The sequence below is a fragment of the Sabethes cyaneus genome, chromosome 1 (genome assembly GCF_943734655.1).
Source record: "Sabethes cyaneus chromosome 1, idSabCyanKW18_F2, whole genome shotgun sequence".
In the NCBI taxonomy this organism is placed as follows: domain Eukaryota; kingdom Metazoa; phylum Arthropoda; class Insecta; order Diptera; family Culicidae; genus Sabethes; species Sabethes cyaneus.
In genome coordinates, this window is record NC_071353.1 from 38913519 (window position 1) to 38941494 (window position 27976).

A 27976-nucleotide genomic window follows, 5' to 3' on the forward strand; every position below is an offset into this window, starting at 1 on the left:
CTGCTTTTACTTATTTGAAAAAATATTAAATGCTAAAGCAAATCAAGCGTTTCATACCGTTATTTTTGGCAGGGATGTCTTTTTGAAGTTCACTTTACGCAATCGAATCGCAACAACCGGTTATGTACAGATTTTGACAAGAAAATAGCTTATGGAAATGACGCCAAAAGTTACATCGGAAGCTGCTCAAAAACAAATTTATTTTTGTTTTATTTTTACAGCATGTGACAACTGTCATACTTGCATAGTAGGCTAGTTCCAGCAAATACTATGGTTTCTGGGTGGTTTTGCATTTTGATTTCGCTTGTTTAGCGAAAAACGAAGGGGGGCACATTGGCCAGGGGGGCACGTTATACACAATTCCCCTATGCTTCGCCAAGACTTGTTTCTCTACCGTTTTAGGGATTTTCATAGAGCAAATGGTTGCATAATTGGCTACGTGACAGAAGCGGGAGCTGCCTGAGTGAGAACCAAAAAGGTGCTGGGGGAGGAAGGAACGTGAGTATGCGTGTATATTCCTTCGTAACTCCGAAACGTTTGGATGGTTCTTCGTCGAACTTTGCACAAATGTTCTTTGACATAAAAGAATCAGCGCAGGAGATATACAAAATAAGGAGCGGCATCTTACAAGTGGCTGGATGACAAGAGAGGGTTTCTGAAAGGGGGTGATAGAGAGTGGCATTGACAAGAGGAAGTTCAAAAACGTAAAAAAGTTTTGTCTTGCTTTATAGATTACCGAGAAGGCAGATTTACAAGTGGCTGGGGGACGACAGGACGGGAACTGACAAAGAGAGTAGACACATTTAAATGAAGAAAAAGGGTTTTATTTCTTGAGTGATGGGAATGTTCGTTACATTAACAGATGTACAAGTGGCTGAAAGACAAAGGAACTCCGAGTAAGATGTAAGAGGACTTGACAAACATGGGTATTTAGTTTTAAAAAAGGAGGTGCTCCCATTAATCGAGCGGGGCTCGGGCACTTGGTGATGAATGACCTATGTTAAATATAGCATGACTCATGCTACCATTTTGTAACAGATGTGATGCAAAACTTGTCATAACAATTGATGATTACATATTTTGCATTATGTCCAAGTTTTGCGTGTACCTTTCCGTTTTGTTACCGAAGCAGTATGTATTGGATAAATATTCCTCTTTGTTGTTCCATTAGTTATTGGTCATGTCAGACCATCAAAAACTATTGTTTGTATGGAATATAAATCGACACCTGGTTGATTAATCTTGATCGATACTTAACGTCAATCCAATGTATTAATTAATTTTTTTGTTTATCTTTCCAGTGATCAGCAAAGGCCAAAGCGAAACGGCCCGGTACCGGTTTCTGGCCCGTACCGGCGGTTACGCTTGGGTCGTGACGCAGGCTACGCTTATTTACGATAAGCAAAAGCCACACAGCATCGTATGCGTCAACCACGTCATCAGGTAAGTGCAAAATAGTTCCATTTACTGGCTGATATCATCTCCGTCTCCGGTCCCGCCACCAGTCGGGACGTGTGAGGCGGGTGATTCGCCTTCGTACGAAACCTCGCTGTCAAATCTGTCAAATATTGCTCTGTCTCTGATTTACGCGGGAACAACTGCACCAACATGGGTGGGAGCTTACGGCACCGTGCGTGTAAGTGTGCCTGTGTGGTTTTAAGTTATTTCGAACTCACATGCTGCTCCCGGTGATATTCTCCATATGGTGAGCATACTGTGCTCTACGTGATTCACAGGAGGTGACAGTACTATTTTTGTGCACGAAGTTGTTCCTCATTGCAACCTGTGGATAATCTAAATAAACTGAGCGTTCGTAACAGTCGGGTATATGGAAAAATACTACGGACCGCACACGTGATACTCGTTTCTTTAAACACTAGCAATAATAAACACGAAAAGCTACCAAATAACCGTAAACAGAATAAGTTTACTTGGCACCCACTGTCCGTTCGATCCATATTCCCACTCGACCTGTAGGCATGTGTTCGTTAATTAACTGAAAATAAATGATGTTTTTTCCGGTTTCTTTAAGCAAGTGCTACCAGGCTACCGTAATTCCCAAAAAGACGTGTTGCGTGCGGGAAAAAATCCAAAGTGGGTCGAGCCCCGGTAATGGTCAACTTGATTCTCCGTCGTAAAAAGGATTACGTGGCCTGATTAAGGATGCTAGTTATTCAGCCTTCAAACTTCCAACGTACACGGAAAGCTCAACTGAAAATTGACACCCATTTATTCATGATAATATTCTGCGGGTCGGTGAACCACGACATCCAGAAACATAGAAGTAAATCATGCACGAGATACCAGATCGGTATGACATACAATAGCCTCAATTATCTCTAAGCTCCGGAACGAGTGCAGAGAGCTTTCAGGAGCCGGTGCGACACTGGGCGACAACGACGACTTTTCCCCTTCATTATAGAGCAGATTCCGCACACAAAATAAAATGGTACTTCGACCTTTTTATTGTCCTCCCAGTCCGCCATTGGAAATAGCTACATACAATCTGACAAAAGAACCGTAACAAATCACCACTAGCGAGGGAACAGATCCTGGCAGAACTGGCATTTTGTTGTACGGTTTCTCGGTGGAAGTGCAGCATTGAAAAAGAATTGCCATTTATTCACTTTTATATCATTTTATGCCCTGCTTCGTTGCCACCGAATGCACCCGAAAGTGGGCCGTCAAAAGCTGGTATTTTTGTTTTCCAGACATTCATTTAGCTTAAACGATGTTAGACTAAACTTCGAAACCGTAAATCGTCAAAATTTTTCTTAGGAATCATTTTGAACCATTTCAAACTTACTGTTTTTGGGTGTATCATCGGATTCTGAGCAGCATCGGCTGACTTGCCGCGTCAGGAGAAAATTCGCGATTTTTATTATGTTTCATTTCGTCGGCCAACTGTGCGCTGCTCCAAATTGCATTAGTACCGAGGAGAATGAACCGGATTTCAATTTAGAAGCTACATTTGTTCGCTATTTGTCTTCACGTTTGCTTCGCGCAGTGAAATCCTCGAAGCGCAGATTTGCAAACTAGAGAGACTAAGTTTACGGCTTAATGGCGTCAAATTGTTCGTTTCCAATTTGATTGAAAATTCCCGTTGCAAACTTATGTTTCATTTGGGGAAAATTTTCCGGTTCAATTCGGGAGATACAATCTGTTCCTTTTCTTCCCTGAACTACCTGGAGCTAGACAGCGTTCCGTGGAAAGTCATAAAGTCAAACACGTCCAGTAAAAGAATAAGCTTCCAATCTGAAAGGAGGAGTCCTTTGTGCCATTTCTTATCTCTATTGCTACCCATCATCGTCATTATCGGTATCGATGTGGCGAGAAGGAGATATTTACGATTATTTGCATCCATTTGAGGACGATATCCCGTCTGCTAGTTGCACTTTCGTGTGCGCTCAGTACGGATCGTTTTTGACCTCATTCGGCACAAACTGATCGGTATATTTATGACATTACAGACCATAGGGCTCCCGTTGAAGGAAATTTCGCTCCCCGGTTCCTCCGGTTAGAGGCGATAAGTTTGCATGGGGGGTAGTAGTCTTGTGTTTGCTTGTACTTTTCTTTCTTACTATCGCTCTGCAATAAACAGGATGAGATATGCTCTACGGTGCAGCCAAAATGGTTTGTTACTTTTATAGCTTTCTAGCTAAAAGCTTGACCGCACTTGAAATATTGCTTTTTACAGTTGAAAACGTTAAAGAACAAGGGGATCAGCATTATTTTTGATCGAAATTATAATCAGCATTGTTGTTTGGGTAAAATTATTGCAAAAGAGGAGTGAAAAGTATTTAAACCTGGGGCCAATCCCGGTTTAGTGGTTAGCATTTACACGTCTCACGCCGATGATCCGGGTTCAAATTCCAACCCTGCAGAAGTCACGAATGATCCAAGCTGTTAAAATGACTATAATCAAAAAGTATTTGAACTTACGCCATGACACAATTACGTGAAGTTATTTCGAGTATTTTAACGGAGTACTCACAGCATTCTTGTATATTTGAAAAATGTTGTGATTTTGTGCTCCAGCTTGACGCTTAGAATTGACCACAAGAGCACCTTACGCGCCTAATCCTCTATCGGGCAACGGCCGTAGACCGTTTGGTATCAATATTACAATAAGAATTCAGGCTATAGGCGAAATAAATACATTTTTACGATATTTCCCGTTGGCAGGTTTAAAACTCCTACTGCTTGCCTATACCTTTAGCATCCTTCATAGTCGTAGAACACAACCGGAGGAATAAACCCTTTGTAAAACAAAAGTTTTTAACCAATCTGTAAAATCTACACTGTTCCTTGCGATAATATTCCGTCATACATAACAACATCTGGTCAACATCTGAGTGTAGAGTGAGACTGTTCGAGATTTCGCGAAATTTTGTCTTCACTGAAATTAATCGAAATCCAACGAAATTTACCATATATTTAACTATAGTTTACGGGTAATCTACCTTATGGTCTAAGGTAAATTTCGCTAGATTTCGTTAATTTGCAATGAACACGAAACATCGCACAGCCTTAGTGTAGAGTTTCCTAGTGCGGGTCTTCGTAGTAATTTGCTGACGTTCATCGCCGTTTAGCAAGTTTTTAACTTTGGGTTCGGCGGATTTTTCAAAATTATCGAACAAGTTTGGGTCGAAGAGTTTCAGGTGGAAAACTATGGGATTTATTGCGGTTTGGCAAATAACCATAATAAGATCAATTTTGTGTTTGTTTGTCATTGTATTGCTATTGTATTGTTTTGGATTTGTATTGTTACGCCTCGTAAAATCACTTTCAGTAATTTTTTAAAAGATTAGCTGACCCGACAAACTTCGTATTGCCATAAATGAAGCTGTATTGTACATAAATCGTGAATCTCCTTTGTCACAATCTCGAGTTTTGCAAGTTTCTGAGCATGTTTCATGGGTGGTTTAATATACAAATTTTCCTCACAGTAAAGTAGAAAACAACTCCCCCATTGCTTAGCCTGATAAAATAAGGTGGATAGCATTAAAATATTCGCCATGATTTTAAAACGTTTCGCCGAATACCATTTTGCGGAACATCACTTCTCGGTTGACCATAACGCGGAATATAGAGTTTCGCGGAATACCGTTTCGCGAAAAACCTTACGCGGGATGTACCATTTCACGGAAAATGTATTCGTGGAGAGTACCATTTCGCAGGGGTTATCCTCTCCTTACTCGCTCTCGCTCGTTCGGACCCAGCTGACGGAAAGTAATAGAGGTCAGTAGACCTAGGAAAATAAACAAGCCTTGATAGATGTGATCTCTGCGGGGGGGGGGACTTCCCCCGCAGTGGCCGGCGCTTCCGACGGCAGGTTGCCGGCAACACACGCGGCTTGCGGCCGTCTCGCCTTGAATCATCTAGTGTTCATCTATTGATAGTTTTTGGTGGTCTTGTTATTGACTAATGTTTTATGGAAGAGTCTAAAATTTGTCGAGTTCGATTAGTTTTTAAGTTGCGCAAAAATTTCTGTTTTATTTGTATGAGTTCTTATTCCCCTACCACAGGGGTGAGGGGTCTAAACCATCATAAAAAAAATTCCTGCCTCCAAAACCCCCCACATGCCAAATTTGGTTCCATTTGTTTGATTAGTTCTCTAGTTATTTGTATTTCATTTGAATGGGAGCGTCCCCTCTTATAGGGGGAGGGGTCATAATTCTCCTCCTAAAGAGGGGAGGGGTCTCAATGCACCATAGAAAAAGAATTTGCCTCCCAAAACACACTTGCCAAATTTGGTTCCATTTGCTTGATTAGTTCTAGAGTTATGAGGAAATTTGTATTTCATTTGTATGGGAGCCCCCTTCCCCCTCCTAAATAGGGGAGGGGTCCTAATTCATCATAGAAAAAATTCTTGCCGCCAAAAATCTTCACATGCCAAATTTTGGTTCCATTGCTTGATTAGGTCTAGAGTTATGAGGAAATTTGAATTTCATTGTATGGGAGCCCCCTATCTTGAAGGAGGTCTCAATTCATCATAGAAAAAATTCTTGTCTCCTAAAACACCCACATGCTAAATTTTGTTCCATTTGCTTGATTAGTTCTCAAGTTATGCAGAAATTTGTATTTCATTTGTATAGGAGCCCCCATCTTTGTGGGGGGAGAGGTCTCTAACCGTAAGCACATTCCCCGACCCCAAAAACCAGTACATGCAAATTTTCTCGTCGATCTGCTCAGTAGTTTTCGATTCTATAAGGAACATACGGGCAGACAGACAGAAATCCATGTTTATAGGTATATATTTGTATGGGAGCCCCCCCTCTTAGTGGAGGAAGGAGTCTCTAACTATCATAAAAACATTCACCGACCCAGAAAACCCCTACATGCAAATTTTCACGCCGATCGGTTCAGTAGTTTTCGATTCTATAAGGAACATACGGACAGACAGACAGAAATCCATTTTTATAGGTATAGATTTGTATGGGAGCGCCCCTCTTAGTGGGGCGAGGGGTCTCTAACCAACATAAGACCCTTCCCTGGCCCCAAAAACCCCTACATGCAAATTTTCACTCCGATCGGTTCAGTAGTTTTCGATTCTATACGGAACATACGAACAGACAGACAGAAATCCATTTGTATAGGTATAGATGTGACACAATGCACAACTAACTAGTTTCATCGTGGTAATACAAGCAACCACAATAAATTTGTTCTTTGTCTTTAAATTCATAACGTAATAAAAACTTTATAAATTAGAGTAAAACCAAGTGACCAAGTCCTAAAGTGGAAACTTTTACATCTGGGTGTCTAGCCTATCGTTGTTGTGTCTCGTATCATTACATCCGATAACTACAGTTTTATACGAGCGAAGGACCGAAATAAATTGCCAGATCCACAAAACACCTACGCGATTATGATGTGGTGGACGCTCATGATTGAAATGGTTCAGCGCGACGCGGATCGGTTATGCTGTATAAGCGTAAACGGACTGTACCGCGTCGAACGGTGACAATTATACGCTGACACAGCGCATAGCGTAAAACGTACGACACATAGCATAGGAAGAAATATTTCAGTACAATATAGTCGAGAACGACACGTTACGAGGACCACATCTAGTATTCTTACTCCAAACCGAACCGCCATATCCCAAGAATATTGCATGGCGATCCTCGCCAGTATGCAGTGAAAGCGAGTTTCGATACGGTTAAATTTTCTGATTCACGCGTTGGAGATGCCCAAGTTAAAAAAAAAAAAAAAGTGGTCGAGTTTTGTTCCGGAAGTTATAGTTTCAGAAATTGTGCAATGAAAAACGTCCTTGTTGGTTGCAAAACGAAAAAGCACGCTTCGAACAGTGTTCTGGAAGAGACCACGTAATACGTGAATCGTAGAGTGAAAAAAAAAAAATTAAAATGGGATGGTTTAGTGCGGATGAAATCATCGCACCGGCCGCATCAAATAGCGTCATTGAACAGAACCATACCGCACAAACAATTGCACTGTGCGTGATAGCAGCGTTGGCTGTAGGATACATTGTAGTGCGGATAGTAGCAAAACTGCACCGCCAACAGACAGAAAGTGTCGCCCAAAGAGCTATTAGTATGGCAAATTTGCCAAACGTGTAAGAAACTACCAAATGTTGTGATTCAAAATAAAAACAATTAAAACAATAAACAATTGCTTTAAAAAACAAACGTATAAAAAAAAAAAAAAAAAAGTGTAGTGCTGTCCCAAGTAGCTTCCACGTTGCATTCGTACATCGACATACATTCTACGGATAAAAGTGCTGATTCAGTTGTACAACTGGAAATGATTTCAATCAACCAGACGATGACTGCGAGAGAAAATTTCGTTCGATGATTCCAGCTTCGGATGGATGGAAAATTTCACACTAGCGAGATATGGGAAATTTCGGCTGCTGCGGGGAAAAAATGTCAAATGTGATGACCATAGAACAGCTCAAATATAACCAGAGAAATAATTGGGAAGTATCCATTAGTAAAAAAAGAAGAATATAAATTACTTTACAAAAAAAAAAAAAAAAAAATTTTTGTTTTAGGCACTATCACTGGAATGGAAGAATTTTTCAAAGCAGGAGATGCGTTAGGGAAATTACATGCTAATTTAAAAAAACATGCCAATTATAAACCAGGCACTAAGGTAAGGAAAATAAAGGAAATCCAAACCATATTAGAAGAGCTAAAAAGGGCCGTAAACAAATGTAAAGCAATAGAGACTAAAGCCCAATTTAAAAGAAGATATCTACAACTAAAGTCTGTTGCTAGGCAGTGCTATAAGCTGCTTGGCTCAGTACCTGCTAACCTAGACGACACCTTAGCCCCTGAAGGCACTAAAGGGGGTGAGGGTGAAAATTCGAAAATACAGGATAACGAAGAAGACTCAGAGGAATCAAACGACGACGAGGAAGTTCTTCAAGAAGAATTTTCAGACTTCGAAGAAGAAGAACGCTACGAAATGGCGACCAAACTAGACCTTAGCTTGGCCATGAAGGTAGTCGACAGATATAATGGCGAACCATCGAAACTGTCCATATTTATTGAAACCGTCGAATTGCTGGAGGAATACTCCAACGGAGTTCCACCAGCAGACGTCCTGAAATTTTTAAAAACAAGACTAGTAGGCGCAGCCCACGGGGCAATCGATAATGCCCGAACAACCGCCGAGGCGTTTGATGCACTGAAAAGAAAATTTTCGGTGAAGATTACACCGAGAGCGGTGGAAAAGGAGATGGCATTGAAAAAACAACATTCTAAACAAATCGCAGAGTTCGGCGCGGACATAGAAAACCTGTCCGCTAAATTGGCAGCCGCACACGTTTCAATGGGAACTTTCCCAAGTGAGGCGGCAGCCCTAAATATTGTCGAACCTGTAGCGGTTCAGGCATTTGTCGAGGGATTGAAAGATCCCTCAACACAATTTTTCGTAAAAGCACGGAATCCGACATCGCTAAATAAAGCGATATCGGATGCGTTGGAGTGCCAAAGTACTCCAAAAACTGAAAATAGTTTGGAAAATATGATGGCACTATGGTGCACATCAGGAAGAACGCCCTATAGGGGCAACGATCGAAATAATTGGAGAAGCCGAGGAGGCTCTGGAGGTCGTGGTGGTTACCGAGGAAACACTAGGTACCGTGGTAGGGGTACACAACACAATAACAACTATGGTTATAACAATAACCACCAAACCAACCAAACCTACCGAGGAAATAACAGTCGCGGGAGGAACAACGGACATGTGGCACATATGGCCGAACCTCAGCAACGACAACAACAGCAACAACAAACACAACAACAGCAACAACAACAACCTGTAGAAGAGGCACATTTAATCGATCTTTTTCGTTAATTTTAGTGCGAAGAAGGCTCTCAGAGCAAAATTTAAATTATTTGGCAGAGTAATAGAACTCATAATTGACAGTGGAGCATCTTGTTGTATTCTGGACAAAAGATGTCTTCCCGAATTTATCAATATCAATAATTCACACACATTAGAAATCAGTGGTGTAAACGGAATAACCCGTACTCTGGGATCCGTTGACACTTTTGTGGGGTACAAGTCTGTGGAATATCCCATTAAATTTAATATTATAGAGAGCTTGCCGGATGCAGTTAACGGCTTGGTTGGCACAGATTTTTTGAGAGAATTTGGAGCCATTGTTGATTTTGTGGGTATGGAGATGAGATTGCAACAACCAAAAACTGAAACATGCTACATTATACCGGCTCGTACTGAGGTGGTAAGGTACGTTGATACCGGTGTGACGGGTACTTGTGTGGTACTACAACAAGAAATAATGCCACATGTTTTCATAGCAAATTCAATATCAGTTCCAAAAGAAGGGAAATTACCCGTAAGAATTATTAATATAGCAAATAAGGAAATTTGCATTGAAACAAAAAATATTGAAACAAAGGATCTAAGGGATTACAATGTGGTAGGAAAAATTAAACTGCCAAAATACGATACTAATAGAGCAAGTAAACTTTTAAATGAGTTGAACTTGAAACATTTGACAAAACAAGATCAGGCAGAGATGCAGAGGCTATGCTTAAAATACGCTGATGTGTTTTGCTTGAAAGACGATAAATTAACAGTAACGGATAAGTACACATCCAGTATTAAAATAAAGGATGGCACAACTCCAATATTTTCTAAACAATATCGCCTTCCCCTGGCGCAAAAAAGGGAAATAAATGACCAGATTGATAGGATGATGTCAGATGGAGTCATTGAAAAGACTAGTTCCGAATGGAATAGCCCAATTTTACTAGTGCCAAAAAAGTCGGCGAATGACAAAAAGAAATGGAGGTTGGTTGTTGATTATCGGAAACTTAACAATGTTCTTGAGAACGATACATTTCCACTCCCAAATATAGAGGAGGTCATAGACTCATTGGCAGGAGCGAAGTACTTTTCGCATTTAGACTTGTCCCAAGGGTACTACCAATGCAATTTGAAGCAAGAGGATAGGCCACTAACAGCTTTCTCGACGTCGTCTGGACAATATCAGATGACAAGGCTTCCAATGGGACTAAAAATAAGCCCAGCATCATTTTCAAGACTAATGACCATAGCGATGGCAGGTCTTAATGGAGAGAAGTGTTTAGTATATTTGGATGATCTCATCATATTTGGTAGAAATCTAGAAGAGCATAACAAAAATCTCTCGAACGTTTTCCGAAGATTGCGAGAGGTAAATTTAAAACTAAACCCCGAAAAATGCAATTTTTTGCAAGAAAATTTAGTATACCTGGGACATTACATATCTGCTGAAGGCATCAGGCCTGATCCTGCTAAAATCGAAGCAGTGAAAAAATGGCCGATCCCTTCCACTGCGGATGAAGTCAAGCGATTCGTTGCTTTCGCAAATTACTATCGGAAGCACATAAAAGACTTTGCTAGGCTTTGCACACCGTTAAACAAGTTGACCAGAAAGGGTGTAAAGTTGAATGGAGTAGCGAATGCCACAACTCATTCGAGAATTTAAAACAATGTTTTATAAATCCACCAGTACTGGATTACCCGGATCTAACGGAGACCAACAAATTCAACTTACATACGGATGCGTCTGGATATGCGATTGGTGCTGTGCTATCTAATAGCAACGGCAAACCGGTTGCATATGCCAGCAAGACTCTGAATAAAGCCGAATCAAATTACAGTACGATAGAAAAGGAGTTATTGGCTATGGTGTGGGCTATCAAGCATTTTCGACCATACCTGTATGGAAGAAGATTTGAAGTCTACAGTGACCATAGACCATTAGTTTACCTTTTTACTTTAGCTGACCCCTCCAGCAGATTAACAAAATTCAGGTTAGCTTTAGAAGAATATGATTTTGAAGTAACTTTCAGGAAAGGAAGCGAGAATGTGATAGCGGACGCGTTGTCACGCATTTCGATTCAAGACCTGAAAACACTTCATGGGAAAACTGTTCTAGTCGTTACCAGAGCTTCGAAACTTAAAGGCGAAAAAGCGAATGACGATAGGACTGATCAACCTTCGTCTAAACAAGACAAATACGTTAAAATGGTAATGAAAGATAACATAAAAAGCATGCAAATCTCCACAGATGTAATTGAAATTCCCCTCAAAAGGACACAAATTGACCTACGGGCAATGTTGTCGAAGGTGGCGGAATATTCAAAAATTAATAATATAAAATATATAATCATCAAAAATAATAAGGAGACATATGACGTCATTAAAAAATATGAAGAACTACAGATATATGGTCGACCATCATCAGTAAAAACATTACCAATTTTAATAAAAATCGGAGAGGAAATAGAAGAAGTAACAGACGAAAGGTCAAAGCTTTTAATACTAAACGACTATCATATATTACCGACAGCGGGACATGCGGGTATTAGACGCACACTTGCAACTATAAGCAAAAGATATTTTTGGAAAAACATGAAATGCGATGTAGAGAATTTCATTAAAAAATGCAAGCAATGCCAGATATCAAAAGTTGGAAGCTGCGGAAAAACTCCAATGATCATTACGACAACAGCAAGCACAGCATTTGAAAAAATCTACGTAGATTTGGTTGGTCCTTTGATACCTACCAATGGATACGAATATATACTAACAACGCAATGCGAGTTAACAAAATTTATAACCGCAACACCGATACCTAACAAGTCAACAGAGACAGTAGCTAAAGCATTCGTGGAGCATGTTATTTTAAAATATGGTGTTCCACAACGAATTGCGTCGGATAGAGGAACAGAGTTTATGTCGAGTTTGTTTACATCCATTGCCAAATTATTGAATATTCAAAAACTAAATTCTACAGCTTACCATCATGAAACTATAGGTTCTTTGGAGAACACACACAAATGTTTAGGAAACTTTTTACGCATCTATTGTAACGAAAAATTATTTTCTTGGGTACATTGGATACCATTTTACACATTCGCATATAACAATACCGTTCACACTAACACTGGATACACACCTTTTTATTTAGTATTCGGAAAAAATAGTAACATGCCTTCAAATTTAACAAATGATAATCCAGTGCCTATTTATGACATAGACAACTATAGCAAGCAATTGACGTTAAAGTTACAAGTATGCCATCAAGAAATAAGAGAAAACCTTCTTTCTAGCAAGATGAAAAGAACAATGAAAAATAACTTAAACATTGTACCAAAATGTTATAACAAAGATGACTTAGTCCTAATTAAAAATGAAATAGGTAAAAAATTGGACAATAAATTTATAGGTCCATACAGAGTAGTAGAGGACATAGACTCAAATATAAGGGTAGAGATCAATGGTAAAGAGGATATAATACATAAAAATAGAATAAAAAGTTATAAGGAATGAAAATAATAATACATATAATTTGAAACAATAGGACGTGTGGTGGACGATTGTTTCATAATGAGTTCTTTCAAATTACATGGGAATAATACGCATTATATAAATCCTAGTTCATATTTCCTTGTTTAGTTTAAAAATTCTTAACTATAGATAACAATTTTTAAAAAATGTAAATAGGGCGTGTGGTGGACGCTCATGATTGAAATGGTTCAGCGCGACGCGGATCGGTTATGCTGTATAAGCGTAAACGGACTGTACCGCGTCGAACGGTGACAATTATACGCTGACACAGCGCATAGCGTAAAACGTACGACACATAGCATAGGAAGAAATATTTCAGTACAATATAGTCGAGAACGACACGTTACGAGGACCACATCTAGTATTCTTACTCCAAACCGAACCGCCATATCCCAAGAATATTGCAATGACACACAGTGGGGAAGCCTCATATAAGCTTGGATGAAATTTGTAAAAAAAAATTATAAAGTGAGCAGCTAGTCAAAAGCAAACTTTTTCATTCACAAATTAAGTAAATATCAAAGAGCGGAGACGAGAGCCTTGAGGAACGCCGAAGGTAATTTGAATTGGATTTATCTGTCCTTTGAATTTGACTATTTCTTGTGCGTATATCTGTATAATTATTTGACTGAATTCTAGAAAGGTTGAACATAGTTTTTTCATGTATCTGACAAAAATATTCTACAGTTTTCGCAAGAGGCTTTGCCTTCTTAGTTTCTTAGTGTAACCGTGTAAGGATTTTTATAATTTTGAAACTGTTATAACTAGAACATAATTATTTCTTTAGAAATAAAAGTTAATTTTGAGTGTGTTAGTAAAATCTCAAATATGAGTAAAAGAAATCTTTTCCGTTTAGAAGACTGTAGAATTTTCTTTAGTTTTACAATGTGCCAAATTTTTCCATTACCTATTCAGCTTAATGACTTCTCCGAAAAAAGCTTAGTTAAAAATATTGATACCACCACCATTCATGCAATTATAGTAGAACAACATAAAACATTGAAAACGACTACAATTCTGTGCTTAGCGATTTCGCTGAAGATAGCAATCCCATATAAACAACTCTGGAAAAAAGGGTTAAATTTTGTCCGAGTGCACGACCATTCTATCCCGCTGTGCAACACAGATAAGGGTTATGAAACTTTCTCCTGGCAACAGTTCAGCAACGACCTATAAAAAGTTGTTTTGAATGGTGCGAAAATTTGGAATCTTCTATCCCTAGTTTCTTCTTCCACCAGCGCAATATATTATGCTGTTTGTGAGACACAGCTAGCGGGTGATATGGTGGATACCCTATATCGCTCGAGTCACATGTTGCTAGAAAGCTGAAACATTTGAAAACAACGACAATAGCCTGTCTGTCCAATAAATATCAAATGCAAAAATAACCACACACGCAAAAAATTCGCGGAAAATAACTGAGAGGAATATTACCAAGGTGTACAAGTGAGTCGTTTAGCTGCTTGAAAGATCAAACTGGAATCCGCCATGGCGGTGCAGTGTAGTGACACAAATCCAACTGCGGTTAGACAGCCTAGAGTCTAGAGGTAATTTCACTCGAAATGTCCTGCCATAGGCGGGCGGTTTGTTTTTATTCCTTCCGAATACTTTCATACGTTGTTGTTGTGCTCCCTCCCACCACCTGTTTGAACGAAAATAACCCACCGATTTAAATTTAAAAACTTGCTCAGACAAACAGCGATTCCTAACGATATCTCCTACCGGTGCGTGTTGAACTTTTCTGGGACGAGATAGTTTTGTTATAACTGCTCTTTCAAGAAAGTGTCTTAAAAACTATTATTATATTTCCGTTGTAAGTATTGATGTATCTATTATTTCTTTTTTTTCTCAGTTTCTCTACTACTTGTCATTGTGATGTAAAGTTTTACATATGTTTTTGACAGTTTTTTTTTATTTTGGACGAATATTTTCTATAACATTCGGCCATTTGTGATTCGGCCAAGTGTGTTTCGGTCTTTTGAGATTCGGCCATTAGATCTATTATACCATTTGTTAGTTCGTCCATTTGTGTATCGGTCATTCGTGATTCGGCCATTTGTGTTTTGGCCATTCGAAGGTAATTCGACCATACATTAAACCTTCCGCACATTAAATATGCCTAATATATCTATGCTTAATATCCATTATGCCTATCGTGCTTATGCCTAATGGGGTACACTCGTTAAAAATTACTTCGGTTTTGTTCAAAGCTTGTGCGGATATTCATTTTCAGTACATTTTAGAACCGTAATTTTTATGTACTGTCAAAAAAATCGACCAAACCTCGTGTTTTTTAGTCTTGACCTTGAAATGCGGTCAAACATATATTAATATTTTTTGAAACGGTGGTTCTACAATTGATGAAGGGACGGTAGGGGAAAGTAATGAAAAGTTTTTTTTTTAAATGGAAGGGATGGTGAGGGGGGGGGGGGTTATTGGTAGCTACGCTTAACAAGTTGCCATTGTGACTTCTACCTTTTGTCCAATGCTGGAAGGTGCATGGGTCGAACCAAGCTATAATCTGAGATTATTACCGGATTCGAACCCACAACAAATCCGGTTATAATCTCAGATTATAGCAACTTGTTAAGCATAGCTACCAATAACCCTCCCCCCTCACCTTCTCCTCCATTTCAAAAAACTTTTCATTACTTTCTCCTATCGTCCCTCCATCAATTGTAGAACTACTTACCGTTTCAAAAAATATTCAAAAAAATCTGTTCATCAAGTTTACGTGAAAACATAGGTCATTCTCATCCACCGCACTTTTCATGTAACATTCACGTGAATTGTAGGTAGGTAGGTAAAAACTTTAAACTCCAACACGGTATCCTTCCAGAAAAGCTTACAGCAAATACCTACTTTTTATATGTATTGAAAGTTCACTGTGAGAGCAATCCCTATTCCTTGTGCGAAACGCAAAAACGACACATGAAAACAAGCGGAAAATTTTTGTTTTCCCCTGATCTCGGTATCACGCGTAGTGTGGGTGTCGGAAAATCTCATCATTAAAAGTCGCTAGCCAGAAAAAAAAACGGGGAGTAATGTGTATTTTGCTAAGCAGCCCAAACCGGTTCAGTCGTGCCGGCTTTCGGCTGTGGAAAGATTTGTTTATCACACTCGTATGTGGTTCTTTGCATTTATATTGTCGCGAAACTGAGACTCGTGCAGCAATACCGTGCATAATTTGGTTATAAAGGCAATATAAATGTTTTCGAAAGTGTTTTCCATTTCGATGGAGCCCAGAGACAAATCTGGGCGCAGCATCTCGTTATTGAAATACGGACTTGTTGCGGTTTACCCAACCCACGAGTCGAGCACCAGCGCAATTACCGGCGGATTATCGCTCAGAAACACGTCATTTTAATGTCTCTAGTTATATGCACGTTACTGCAGTTAAAGGAAAGTGTCAACCTTTTTTCAGTCCTGTTCTAGGAAACTAAGTTGCGTGTTTATCTGGAAAATGCAAACGCTTGAATGACAACGAAAACAACAGGACATTAAAAGTAATCAAATTACATCCCTTTCTCAAAAATACTTTAGCGACTGATGAATTTTCTTATTGCCGGCAACAACGTGTGGTTATAGTAAAAATAAGATCGCGTAATCCGATGTAAATACTCGACGCTATTCTGTCACTTTTGCTGAAAACAAAAGGCAATATCATCCGAATGTGCGTCGAGCGAGGATTCTACAATTGTTAGGAGATCATGAATGGTTGACGACAGCAACGTGTTGTTTTGATTTCATTCGCGTTTGCACCACTTGCCACCATCCTCTCTGGTAGCTATTCAAACCGGAATCAAGATGGAAAATTTCCAAATATCAACTGTCAGCTGAATTCAAATTATATTACGAGCATCAGTTGAACTTGACCTAACGCTTCAATTGGTTGTCACATTTTTGGTCAGTTTCTACAGATACTAGTGCTAAACGAGAATGACTTGATGTTTATATGCGAGCTATTGTCTTCACGCTTTCACGATATCGCGCAGCTGTGAGATGTGAGCACTTTGATCATCATAAAGAAAAAAAAAACTGTTCAGCTTGCGCACTCGAAATGTTTATGTTTAATGGGACGTAGGGTGCTCTAATGTTAATTCCGATTAAAACCGACTAAGCCAACGAAAGACTCTGCTCAGTTCTTATCAGGTCCCGTCGTTTATACAGTATACGGTAGCGGCTGCCTTGCCAGTTGAACCCTTCCATTACTGCCGCCCCGTTCGGGATGACGCCGGCGATTGCAGTGCGCGCACGAATGAGGTGTATCAGCATAACAAACAACAAATTGATAGTGTGCCATTTAGAGTGCAAGATTGGCTCTAGCGAGAAAAAAGAACATGATCGACCGAAGCGGCTTGTTTCCTCTATCTGATGAAAACTAGTGATTGTGGTTATATAATCGTTATGCAATGGATGTTCTGTTTATTTCTTGTGCTGGCAAAATTCAGAGCTGTTAGTTAAATTAAAGTACAAAAATGAAAAACTGCTTCATTGCGTGTATTTCTCAGTTATCGTCAATTGACCAATAACTTTCTGTGTTTCGTTTGATTAACTCTAATTAACTGTCTCATAACTAGTTTCGTACGTTGTGATTTTTTACTGGCAACCATTCGCCTCCATTTGTATCTTATTAATCGCCTCCATTAAGCAGACAGTGGTTGTGTAGAATAAAATTAGCTCTAGATAAAAAGAACCTCTAAAAATTCCTAGTTACTTCCTACTAAGATTTCTTCAACCTTTTTAAACTTAGACCTATCATTCCAGCTTATATTCTAGAACCGCTCAAATCGTGCTTAAGTCTCGATCCATTATCAGAGTTCGCCTCGTTTTTTTTGCGCTGAAGAATGCTTCCTATTGTGGATTGATAAAATAAGATTTCGCATCATCAGTTTGGTCGTAACCGTCGCCGTACCAGTCAGTAATCTTCGATTAAGCTACGTTATAAACGTCGACTTTTCAGCTTCCGCACATGCGATCCGTGGAGCAGAACACGTTTTACACCGTGCGCCGTACTATGGAGTACAGGTGGCATTCCAAAGTTTCCGCATTTTCTTTTTATACGCCTGCAATGTGGTGACTGGTGATAATTTTATCTGGCATAAATATATGTACAAGAGAAGCAGTAAAAATCGTAATAAATGCTTCCACGACGGAGGTGAAAAATTAAAGATAGGATACAAAAATACATTGTAAAGCGTAGCAATATCTTAAACAAGATATTTTTGAGTATAGGGTCGCCATACGTAAACACGATCAATACTTTATTGCGAGTTTTTATAAGAATTAATCCGCAGTTAAATTATTTACAAAAATCTATAACTACTATAAAAAAGTGGAAATAGTTTGAATCACAGCTCAAAATTTCAAGTAGTTACTCCGAGCGATCAGCAGATTCTCTACGTCATACTTAAAACTGGTGGAAAAACCAAGAGGATTTCTATTTTTTGAACAAATAGTGGGAAAAAGTAAGGTTTTTAACATATTCTTTTCCTCGATAGTGAAGAGAAAATCCATAAATATCAATAGCAGGTTAATTGGCATCAAAATTGATTATAATGCTGGTTTCCCGTCTATATGTCTGGAAAGTAGACGAAGACCCACCGTAGACGATCCCATCCAGCACCCTATCACTGATTCTATATAATTTCTTTGTCTAATTTAAAAACAATCTAGTTTAACGCGAAGAAATTTTTGTACATTTTATATTTCAACTGAAAACTTGGTCTTTTCCATTTGTTTTTTGAAAACAATTTTATGCAAATGTGAAAGGTACAATTTTGCACCACTGTTTCGAGCGTTTTGATTGACGTCCCACCAACTAGTCCAGCTAGTGCTCTCTTTTGATGCCACAATCTTAGTCTAGAGCTTTCAAATCACACGATTTAGGCGGCCACCTGCAGAAAAAAACTAAAAATCAATCGTGAAAACGATGCGATCCAGCTAATGTTTGTTTTTTTCACGAAAGTACACTCAAAAGAACCTCAAGGTTTCATAAAAAATAATTATCAAAAATTCTTTACGACGATTGAACTTAGACCAATTTGATGTCTGTGCTTGGGAAGTACGCGAGAAAAAGTGACAAGGTCTCCTCGTAGAAGTTTCAATTCCATTTCTATTATTAGTTTAAATTGAGGGGAGAAAACAATCTTCCCACATCTGCTGAAACGACGCCAGTTTCGCTTTGGACCATTTCAGAAATGAGTTTCGAACGATACAAAAATCTGGCATCTCTGTTTAGAGTAGCTAATTACGTACGTATGTGCGTTTGTTGTCTGTGCTTGAGAAGGTGAGAAATCGTGGAGAAAATATACAAAGAGTTCACTCTCATTTATCATCTCTTTGTACTATTTAGCGATTGATATACGATTTTTTCCTTCATGTAAACTGTAGAAAAAAATTATCTTCAATTGATACGAAATTTTGGTTAATCCCTCTAATAAGTAATGAATGAAGTATGAGCATTCTAAACCGGACTATTTTACACATTTACATTTTGACTTTTGACACCCTTTGTTTTTTGGAAGGTGTAGCCCAAATAACAATTGTTTATTAAAGTTTTATAACGTTACTTTAGTGGTTTTCAAGACTAATTTCATAAAACCGCTAATAAAACTATGACATGCACCAGAGCTTTCTGCTGAGCGCTATAAAATTGCCTTCCAACCAAGTGGCCCACTCATCAAAAGGTTTTTGTGACCTTTTGAAAAATCGGGTCTTAAGCTCAAATGGTCTCATCACGCTCTGCTGAAAGCAGCAATAAAACCGATTATGTGTTTCGCTGCTTGACAGCCACTGCCATAATTTACTTAAGCTTTTCGTTACAAAGCTATAAAGCATACATCTTGCTCTGGTGAAAAGCTAAATCCGTCAGCCGGCTTTTTTTCCACGTGTGGACTCATCATTACGACCAGCATAGTTGATCTCTGGTTATATCGCCCGGGTGTTTGCTGTATGACCCGCACTGCATTACTTTTTGCTATAATCGCTATTGAATGAGCGATCTGCTTATTACATTTTATGCGTGCTTGTGTGTACTGGGGTTTACCCTTCCTTCAAAGCTTGATCTACTTTACCCACTTATTTCTAGCTGACAGTCCCTGGCGAGGACTCAGTCGTACCTCTGACCAGTACACTTAACTATAGGAAGTACATTTGCACCGTCAAGAGGCGTCAGAGGGTAATTATAGAATTCAGCATGAAGGAAGGGTAAATGGAGGGACCTGAGAATAAACCCATGCTAAAGTCACTTGACATCGAAAGGCTTGATTCTACTATGATTCGAACCCACGACCACTCTCTTGTCAAAGCAGACTCGATAACCTTGTGGCTACGGAGCCCCCCTTTGTCAGTCGGCTTTATTCATTTAAAAATATGTACATCCGTGAGTTATAGTTTAGCTGTTAAATCATCCTGTTCGATTTGGTTTATAGCGACGATAATAAAATATACGATAGAATGAATAATAAATTTTCAACAATCTGCGTAACTATGAAGCATATGCGCATTAAATTTTATTATGCATGTTGTTATAATAGGTGGATAAAATCAACGCGCTAACAAAATTTTGCAATTGCAGTCGACCGCAATTTCTAACGAAATCATTTTACTTGCTTCCTGAGACATGAAAACCGATTAATAATACATTCAAGTCTTTTTTTACACGGTTTATTTTTACGATTTTTGAATTAACGCGGGTTTTTATGACGATTTTTTAATTAACACGGTTTTTTATGACGATTTTTGAACTAACGCGATTTTTTTTAATAATTTTTCGAATTAACGCGGTTTTTTCAGCGATTTCTTAATTCTTGCGGCTTTTTTGGTGATTTTGAATTAACGTGGTTTTTTACTTCGATTTTTGAATTAACACGGTTTATTTTATGGCGATTTTTGGATTAACGCGGTTTTTTTACACGGCACGTATCCTACGTATAAAAAAATACTTGAGTGTAACTTGTTTCCTGCAACAGACTTTGCTTTGATGAATTTTTGTTTGCTCGCTAAAACTAAGGTAAAAAAACTAGAATGTGGCAATATGGCCTCGCATAAAAAAAGATTTCGGTGTTGAACTCTAATATTCTTCATAATAGTAGCATCTGGTTGATCAGTGTGTTACTGTTTTAGTAGCTCTATAAAACTAACAGGTTTATTGCGGTTTGACAAGTAACCGTAATAAGATCAATTTTGATTGGTGGCCATATAGTTTTGCTACATCTCGCGTATCATAATTTTCTAAAAGATGTGGCGCAGCCAACTATTTTTATCGGGGTAATACAAGCAACCAGAATAAATTTGCTTTATTAACAATTTTATTGTGGGTTTATAACCAGCTACAAGCAGTTTTTTACGTGTATCATCTCGGTATTGCGCAATACCATGATAAAACCAGACGTAATGAATAATACCGCAATAAAACCTTTACTAAATTCAAATAAAGCTAAGCGGCTTTGGAATTGTTAGTTGGGAGTAGAGTTTGACATCCTCTTCTTCTGTTGGGTACTCTCACCACTGCGTCCATTATTTTGAACTATTGTGGTATGCCCCATTGTCTCTTTTGCTGTACGCTTCAGGCTTACCTATCACTTATTGAAGAAGTGGTAGGCTGGTAGCTGGAGCGAGACAGGTGCCAATCAGGGATGACTTGGTTTATAAACCTTATAGTCCTGATCGGCGACGCAAACCAGATCTCCCTAGGCTCTAGTAGGGCCTTTTTGAGATACTGCAGTCTGCGTCCTATTAGTGCTCCACAATTGCAGAGTAAGTGTTCCGAGGTTTCGCTCTCGGTATTGCACAGGCGACAAATATCATTTTGCACGAAACCGAGATTCCAAAGATGATATTTACTCGGGCAATGTCCTGTCACCAGACCGGTAAACGTGCTGAGGTCTCTCTTATTGAGACTCAGCAGCTTCTGAGTAACCTTAATACTAGGCATTATAAATTTCTTTGATTGTTTGAGCGACTGTACAGCCATCCAATTGGCCATAATCATTCGGCTCTCCCATTGTTTCAACCCACTCTTCATCACACAGTCCGAGATACCGCAGAATGGATCCGGACCTGTGAATGGAGAGTTAGAACCACATTTGGCTAGTTCGTCTGCGATTTCATTTCCATCTATTCCGCAATGACCAGGGACCCAGTACAGGTAGAGTTTGACATAATGTATTAACACCAGGGTCGTTAAATGTACTGGTTGGTGACAAAAATTTGAAGACATATGACATTTTTTCTTGTTACCATTCTTGCAACATAGTACATAAGCATCGAAAAGAAATACAAGAATAATGAACACATCTATTGTTCTACGTGTCGTACACCTTTCTGTATAAGTCACCAGTCTTTGAGACGCTTTTTTGTATTCTCTTATGCTGTTGCGCACGTAAGCCAAGCTTAAAGCTTTCCTCCAAACAATTTTAAATAAGTACGTTCCCAATACACCTAATTTTCTATCACTTGTCCGTACTATTCCAACTACAACTGTGAGCAAAAAGTGACAAATGCGTGTCGTTTCTATACTACATTTTGTGTGAATGATCAGTTCTCGCACGAAAATGTTTTTTTTTTATTATCATCCACGTATTCGGTCTAGTCTCTACACTTACAAGAGATAGGTACTATCGATACAGAAACAGTACAGAGCAATGGTATTGCATGCTGATAAATGTATAGAAAAAGTGTAGGGGTAATCTGGGTAAAGCCGACACCCCTCGATTTTTAAAGCTATAAACTGTTTTTTGCAAGTTGCCTAATACATTCTGTTTACACATGTTATTTCTTACGTTTCGAGTCATTTTAACACCGCCGAAGTTCCAAAGCTGCCAAAAGAAACAGCAAAACAAGATCGGTAAGCAATGAAAAAACAGTCCTTGTAAAATTTCTCAAGTGGCATTTAAGCGTTTTGGCAGAAAAATTTTGTAAAATTCAATGCTTTTTGCATCCTTGTTTCATCACCGATTATTCTTTAGTCAGTTTACTTTGTAAAAATACAGGCGATTTTTTCCTTTATTGCTGCTCTAAGCCATTGTTCTGAAATTTTGAGTCATTTCGGGGTAAAATTGACACTTTTAGTCAGGGTAGAAAAGCGCCACAGGGTTTGTGCTTCTAGATAGTATGTGTTTTAAGTTTAATGTTACGTTTAATTAGGTTTATTTTTACGGTTTGCTATAAAACTGAGAGTCTGGGTCGAAAAACAACTGAAAAATGCCAAAGGTGCTATAGACCGTTTAATTAAAAGAGACAAATTAAATAAAATATTAAGGTTAAATAAAAAATCAAGGGGAAAGGAGGAGAGGGGGTTGATTTTTCCTCGCTGTCGCTAGGCGTAGTATAGGCACTTTCCCTGAGATTCATAATTTTTTTAAGAAAAGCTTTCATTTGATATTTATGAGGTGTCGGTTTTACCCTGACAGGGTGTCCCTGCTGCTTGTTATGCCGGAAGATACAGAATTATGCTTTTCATTATATATCAAAAACATTCAAAATATGTATCAAATAGACCTCGTTGAATGAAGAATTTAGATTTTAACTAAGATTCTGGGAGGGTTATTGGAAATAATTGGCGTACATATATGAAATTTCTGTAAAATTGTTAGGTTGTCGGCTTTACCCACAGTTTCCCTAACCGTTTCGGTTCCGCCTTAACAAGGCAGATAGAATCAGCTCTATCCGGTATCTGTACCGCTTTCCGGAAAATAACTGCAACAGACAGATCATCTGGGAAGTTTATGAATAGATGAAAAAAAGTTCAGATTGCGTTAAAATGTGCACTTAGTATTAGAGTAAGCTTTAAAGAAAAGGAAAAATTTCCTCCAAATAGAAAAAAAATCATAAAAGTGTAAGTGCCTGCCTTGTATTAGCCAATAGTTTCATGGTAAATTTGGAACAATCGTACCACAGTCGTAGCGTAATAACAACGCGATGTCAAATCAATAATTGATAACAAAACTTTACAACTTACCCTCCCCTTTAAATGTCACAAAGTACATTGGCCCTTTTTCGTTTCAGTTCTATTTCCCTCGAATGTTACATCATTCATCAGTCACACTCTAAACCGCTTCCGACATTTTCTCTATCACGTCACAGCGGTAGCGCGATTACCTTTCCAAATATAGGTCGGTTCTTTATCAGCTTACGTGAGTGCATGATTAATTTTAAATGCTTTTGACTGTTCTAGCTTGTTGCGGGTTTTTATTGCATAATTTATCGTTTGCTATTGCAGAAAAATACGTTTCGTTGCGTTACGTTCGACTTACTGTATGGTTCTAGCGCCTCGTCGTTACGAACGAGTAAAGCAAAGTAATTATGAAAGCTGGATTGTGACTGCGATGGCTGTTTATTAGCTGATTTAAAGCGTTCAATGCCAATGCAAATATCCTAACAATATTTCGAAACATTAATGAAGCTACTTGAAGTTACTGGCTGATTAAGAGCCTTCTCCTCGAAGCTGGGTAATGAGCCTAATAAAATATTTTTCAAACCTAACAATAAATTTCTAGCAGAGCAAGTCAACATGCTGATCTATTGTGACGGACGTAACTTTCTGATTTGAGCTTGTAGAGCAAGCTTATTCAACCTCGTGATTTGAATGCTGTCTAATCATTAAAATGGTTTTTAGTTATTTTTTGTAAATGTTAATCGGTTATATCGATTGTGAAAACATAACCTACTATACATTTATGTAGAATAACAAATACTTTCTCCAATACCCGAGCATTTATACAGCCTTTGTACAGCTCTAAGTCTCGAAGACTTCCCGCCAGTCTGCCAGAGCTGTCGTTCTTGTTGTTGTTGTTTGCGAACGATGCATTATCATTATGCGGATCAGAAATCACCACATCCTATTGAATAAAAGCCTGAAAAGCCGACTACATGGTTCTTTCGCCCCGCCCCTCGCTTCTTAGAGTCTCACACTAAGTGCGGTTTTGTTTTCTTTTCCGGAACCACCACCATCACCACGCGCTCATTTAGTTTTTTGTTTTCGATCTCCTGAATCTGCGGGAGGCTTATTGATAAAATCACCACCCACCCAGCGCCCAGCTACTTAGCAGTAGCTTTGCTAGGCTTGTTCAGGACATTACTGTCGTCATGTGTTTGTTCGTTTGTTTCCTTTCCGTAAACCTAGTAGATTATGGTCGAAAATTGATTAGAATGAATGAGGCTTTAGATTCTGGGACAAGTATGTCGGGTTCTTTCTTTCGTTCCGACCGAGGCGATGCGATGGTTGCATAGTTTTGCGACTGGTTTTTTTTTGTGTGCTACGTGTTGTCATCCATAGAGGTTAGCTTATTTATCACAGTAATAGTGTTTGTGTTAGGCATGAAGGAAATGGGTCACCAGTACTTTTGCTTTACACTGTGATAGACGCGTTTTTTAGCAGCCGCTTAAGGATGCTATTGGATTTTTGCGTTTGTTATAAAATTTAAATCATGACTCATATTAAATCATAATTTTAATAGTTTCGTTATTCACACTGCGCCACTTCTGTTACCGGTTTGCACTGGATAGAAACTTGCATGTGGCAAACTTCACGCTTGTGTAATCATTCATAATCGCAATCAGCATGACATCTCACATTATACGATTATTGTTGAATGTCTGTTTATAAAGGAATCACAGTTCAGAGTCTGGTAGATTTCAAAAATCTCATACTTACATGCTAAAAAGTAACTGAAAATAAGATTTTTTCCTGCAGAAAATATTCAAAAGTCACATAATTCTAACGATTTCAGCGATAGATCGGATTTTTATGCAAATATTTACAATCCTAAAGCATAATTCTACCCATGGAATAAAAATAATCCAGGTTTGCGTGCATTTATTTTCTAACCTTAGGTTCCAAATCAAATGATTAATTCTATGGATGACATTGGCGCCGTACTGTTGGTATTATTATTATCTTTGGCTGCTACTCGAAACGTCACTGCAGTCCGAAGCAATTACCCCCCTTGGAATCGCGGGCGGTGGCGGTGGTACAATGAATGTTTTAATGCGGTCGCGTTCGGAACAGGTTCATTTCGATGTTCTGCCTGGGCGGTACGTACCGGTATAATAAAAACCCAAACTTTGATGATGAATATGGCCACGGTGGTATTTTCCGTTCTTGCACCACCGCCAGCCAACCAACCGACCGGCCAGCCGCTTACATCAAGGAGGATCACAGTCGGATGGTCTTTTTGCCTTTTGCGGCGGGTTACTGGCTGTTATTATCTGTTTCCAATTGTTCGTCTCTGTCATTTGTTGGTATGGCGACTGAGTCGTAAATAAATTAACGAAATACTCAATAATTACCTTCCCAATCAGCGCGCACGCAACGGTTCGTGTCAGTGTGGATGGATTGTTTTTTTTTTTCTTTTTAAAAAAAGCTTGACACCGCATCGATTTCAATTCTGGGCAGCTGGATTATGTTGATCGCTGTCATAAAAATTCGTCTTATTTGGGATCTGAATTGTTGTATAAAGCTGACACAGAGGGTGTCCGGTATCAAATTGCAGTTCATTGCGTAACTTTCATTGAATAAAATAAAACACGTTATTCAATTTGTTCCATATTTGTTTTACTCGATTTCATTAAATATACGAATCTTCCTCTTAACACTACTCATAGAATCTTGTACATCATCTAGACCAACTTATTTGTGTGGAAATCCAGTTTTCCTCCATAGCTTCTTCCGATTCCACTTCCTTAGGATGTTTCCGAAGTGCTTGGTTAATAACGGCCCGGCCGTTTTCAAATGGCCGCAGTCCCGGTGCGTTCGGGAGTTTGAGATCATCCGACACGATGGACCTCAACTCTTTAGCCTTTGTACCACTCCGGAACATCTTTCGTTTGTGCTCTTTCTGCTTAAGGTGACACTGATGTAATCAGTATCATTCGGAGACGGAGCAAACGGTTGTACGGGAAACGAAAGCACTTGGTCGTTATGAGAAGCGGTTGTCTCTGTCTCTTTATGGTTAAGATGAACAAACCCAAGAAGCAATGTGAGTTTTATTGTACTCTTATGGTGGTATTCATGACCAGTTCTGGTCTTAAGTGCCATCATAAGAGCGTAACAAACCCCAAATTGTTACTTGTGAAAGTAAGTTTGGAAGAAAGTAATGAAATCAAAGTGTTTAGAGTATCCAAGCAGAGTTTGGGATAAGACGTAAAGGAGAGAGAGCTGAAAGTAAGATAAGGGAGGGTCATAGACGCAACGCTTACTAGATTCGCACAACTGCAGTTGACGATTGCACAAGGATATGTTTTCTTATATACAACCTTCGCAGCTTGATCCCATCGATACCTTGACCAGCAAATAAGCCGTACATCAAATGCTTTATGATGCAAAATGTGCTACGAATATATTCTCGCACGAAATACAAACCAATCGTAATAACAATATTTGCGGTAATAAATAAGCCTACGAATGTTTTTAAATAGTTTGAACAATTTTCATCAGCTATGAATATTATAGTTTTGCGAACAATTTTCCTAAAAAAACGCGACATTATGTTCTCAAGTTAATAACATATTAAACAAACAAGTGTTCGACCCAAGCGACCAAGCGACAATTTTTAATTAGGGTTTTCTGTGAAATTAGTATTAGTATGCCTATGTGTTTTTAGAAGCGCTCCCTAGAATTTTAAGTCTTGATTGAGAAATAACTACATTAAAAATACCGTTCAAATATTTTAGTTTGAAGAACTCGAAATTTTCGATTTCATTCTAAAAATATTTTCAATATTATCGGGAAATAGTAAATTACGTATTGATTCTACTGTGTTGAGTTAATTTTAACTACGAACTGTCGTAAAATTATTAAGTGTATCCTATATATTTTAGCGAAGGAACACAAATAAAAGCCTTCATGGAAAACACAAATAGAATTCCGAGGGAAACTTTGTCAGAGTCCCTGCGCTTCTAATGTACTTCTGTTTATTGCCGCTCGCCGGCTGTTAGTTATTCATTCAGTCGCTAGGAGAAGAGCAAACGAAATCTCCTGCCAAATATATTTCGCTTCAGCGGCTTCAGCTGTTGGTGGTAGCATCGCTGACAATTGATTGACAGATTCAGGTGGCTGAATGGGGAACACGCAGCATTACTGTGTTGAAAGGTTTTCCCCTCTGCTCTCGTAGACTGATTCACATCAAGCCGCATT

At 38.7% G+C, this 27976-nt stretch overlaps 1 protein-coding gene across 1 annotated transcript in view; it reads left to right on the plus strand.

Annotated features, from left to right (window-relative positions):
- The window catches only part of LOC128745193 (protein similar), a 252184-nt gene that overhangs the window by 105007 nt on the left and 119201 nt on the right, over window positions 1-27976 (plus strand). The window contains exon 6 of the mRNA XM_053842211.1: window positions 1302-1443. Coding sequence (XP_053698186.1) covers window positions 1302-1443 — 142 coding nt within the window. The remainder of the gene's footprint in view (window positions 1-1301; window positions 1444-27976) is intronic.